General features: G+C 30.2%; 1 protein-coding gene across 1 annotated transcript; it reads right to left on the bottom strand.

The window, feature by feature from the left end:
• Positions 1-510: 510 nt before the first annotated feature.
• LOC107921980 (putative lipid-transfer protein DIR1) lies at positions 511-1,345 on the bottom strand. The gene is made up of 2 exons (XM_041087032.1): positions 725-1,345; positions 511-618 (listed from the first exon to the last, which is right to left on the bottom strand). Exons 1-2 carry the CDS (start codon positions 1,038-1,040, stop codon positions 614-616), a joined length of 321 nt encoding a protein of 106 aa, XP_040942966.1. The 5' UTR covers positions 1,041-1,345; the 3' UTR covers positions 511-613.
• Positions 1,346-2,330: the final 985 nt, after the last annotated feature.

The following is a 2,330-nucleotide window of genomic DNA, read 5'->3' as shown; positions in this document are numbered from 1 at the left end:
AAACATTATTTCATATTTCAGTTGGTTTAATCTTTGCATATTAATTTCTTTTGAAGCAGAGAAGACATATTTTTTAGGATTACCTTGACATTTATAGATATTTTGATAGCAATAATTTTATGGTAAGGATTCTAATTAGGCTAAGCAAAAAATAAATAAGATGTCTAGTGTTGAACTTAACCAAAACTTGCCAATAAATAAAATGTCTAGTGTTGGACTTACTAACTAAAACTTGCCAACAATCATTGAGAGGAAATGAAAGCTTAAAATGCTGATTACATGTTTCTGATATGAATTATGTGCTTCATGTGAAGTTTATTTAATCGCCAGAATGTTAGATAGCCAACGTCTTGCTGATTTCATGAAAATTGTTATAGGCAAACCATTTCATCTTTTTCTCTTAGATTATTGCTGTTAATTTCTTGGTGATGCCACCATTTTATGTTTAGTGATTGATGATTGCCTTGAAAGGAAGCCATCGGTGAAAAATAAGAAGAAAAATTGAAGTGATTGCAACAAGAAGAAAGATGGTGAAATTTAACAACAGTTTCAATACAAATAATATCTCAGACATGATTCATAATCTTCACCTGTGCCTGTAACTTGAAGTGATTCAGGCTGCAAACAACAAAATATATCAGTTAGAAAGCAATTTAATCCAGATTATATCTTACCAAAAGATGAAAACAAAGAGAAAACTGATATAATTCATTTGAGAACTTACGCTTGCATTGTGGTGGTACGGCATGCTTACATTTACATTTCTGAGGCAATGCAAATGCACGGGAAGGTTCAATCTGGAAAGCAGGAAGAGCGTCCTTGTAGTTGCAGAGACAAGTCAAGTCGGCTTGTTTTATCAAACTACAACATTCCTTGGTTGGCGGTGGAGGATTTTCCCCGGTGACTGCCGGCTTGCACTGCTCCAACTTTTTCAATGGAATGTTACAGATGGTCGTCTCTTTAGCTCCTTCCACCGCTGCAATAAGCAACAATGTTGCAACCAAGCATTGCACCAAAAGTTTCTCACTAGCCATTGCCATTTTTCTTTCCTCAGAACTTGTATCTAAATCCAATGCCAAGCAACACTCTTAATTTATAGCAAGGGGTTTTGAAGCTTCTTGATACGACAAAGGCTCTATTTTACGTATGTGTGTGTATACATACATCTCTCTCTCTCTCTATATATGTTGATTTATGGCATGTGAAGCCAAATTCCAGTCTGTATGATAGTCACGAGAGAGCTTAAAAGAGGGAAGAAAATACAAAGGCCTTGAGGTGCTTGATTGGTAAACAACAAAGTTCTGTGAAGAATATTTTGATTTGCAAGATTTAGAAACTATGCTATACATCCATGGAATCTTTTCACATGAAGTATATATTTATTAGGTTACAATTCTATTATTACAATCAATATATATGATCATAATCAATCATATAAATGAATCAATACTAAGGCCGATTAAGGCCTCGTCTAATTTCCTAATTTCTCAATTACAAATTTTATATACACATAACCAAAGCTTGTAGACATTATATTTGAAGACATTGAATTTGTAAAATTCATCTATCATTGATCAATCAATTCTTCTATTATCTCTCTCCTGTAGACATAATTTAGTGCTACATGTAAATTAAACCATTAATTTTTAAAATTAAAATTTATCATTTTATCTAAAATTTCATTTGTGTGAATGTTTAGAGATATATTTGTTAAAGAAAATTCCACCCATAGCTAAAATATTTTCGAATTTTCGTGATGAATGAATTTTGTTTATATTAGTAAATAAATAACAAAGAGAAAGTATAAATTTTATTGACTAATATAAATAAAATAAATTTTATTTCTAATGTATCCACTTAATAATAAATATTTATTTATAACAGTTTAATAATTATATTCTCGATTTTGGCAATAGACTCGAAGGGCTCTTTTTAAGGGTTATTAATCAATTTATTTGGGCTCTGATTGGAATTATCAAATTATCATTCCAAGTTATTAACCCCATTACTGGGCTTCACAGTCCATGCTACCTCTCATACTTCTAATTTATCACTAGATATACAAATTTCTGTTGAAATATATTTATAAAAAAATTTACATATAAATTAAAGGAGGTTTTAGTTTAAATGGAAATTTTGAGATTTTGATGTGTTGGGTTCATCATTTGTGAATTTATTTGGATTTATAGATTTAATATAAAAAATAAAAAGATTCTTAAAATATCATTTGTTATTTTTTAGTTATTTTCTAATTGATTTGGTATTCTATTGACTCGTGAAACTATGCTAGTAGACATTTAATGGAACAATCTGATTTTGACCCTAATCGA

This window comes from Gossypium hirsutum, chromosome D01 (assembly GCF_007990345.1).
Source record: "Gossypium hirsutum isolate 1008001.06 chromosome D01, Gossypium_hirsutum_v2.1, whole genome shotgun sequence".
Taxonomy (NCBI): Eukaryota; Viridiplantae; Streptophyta; class Magnoliopsida; order Malvales; family Malvaceae; genus Gossypium; species Gossypium hirsutum.
The sequence above is the reverse complement of the archived record's forward strand: the minus strand, read 5'-3'. Positions and strand labels throughout refer to the sequence as shown.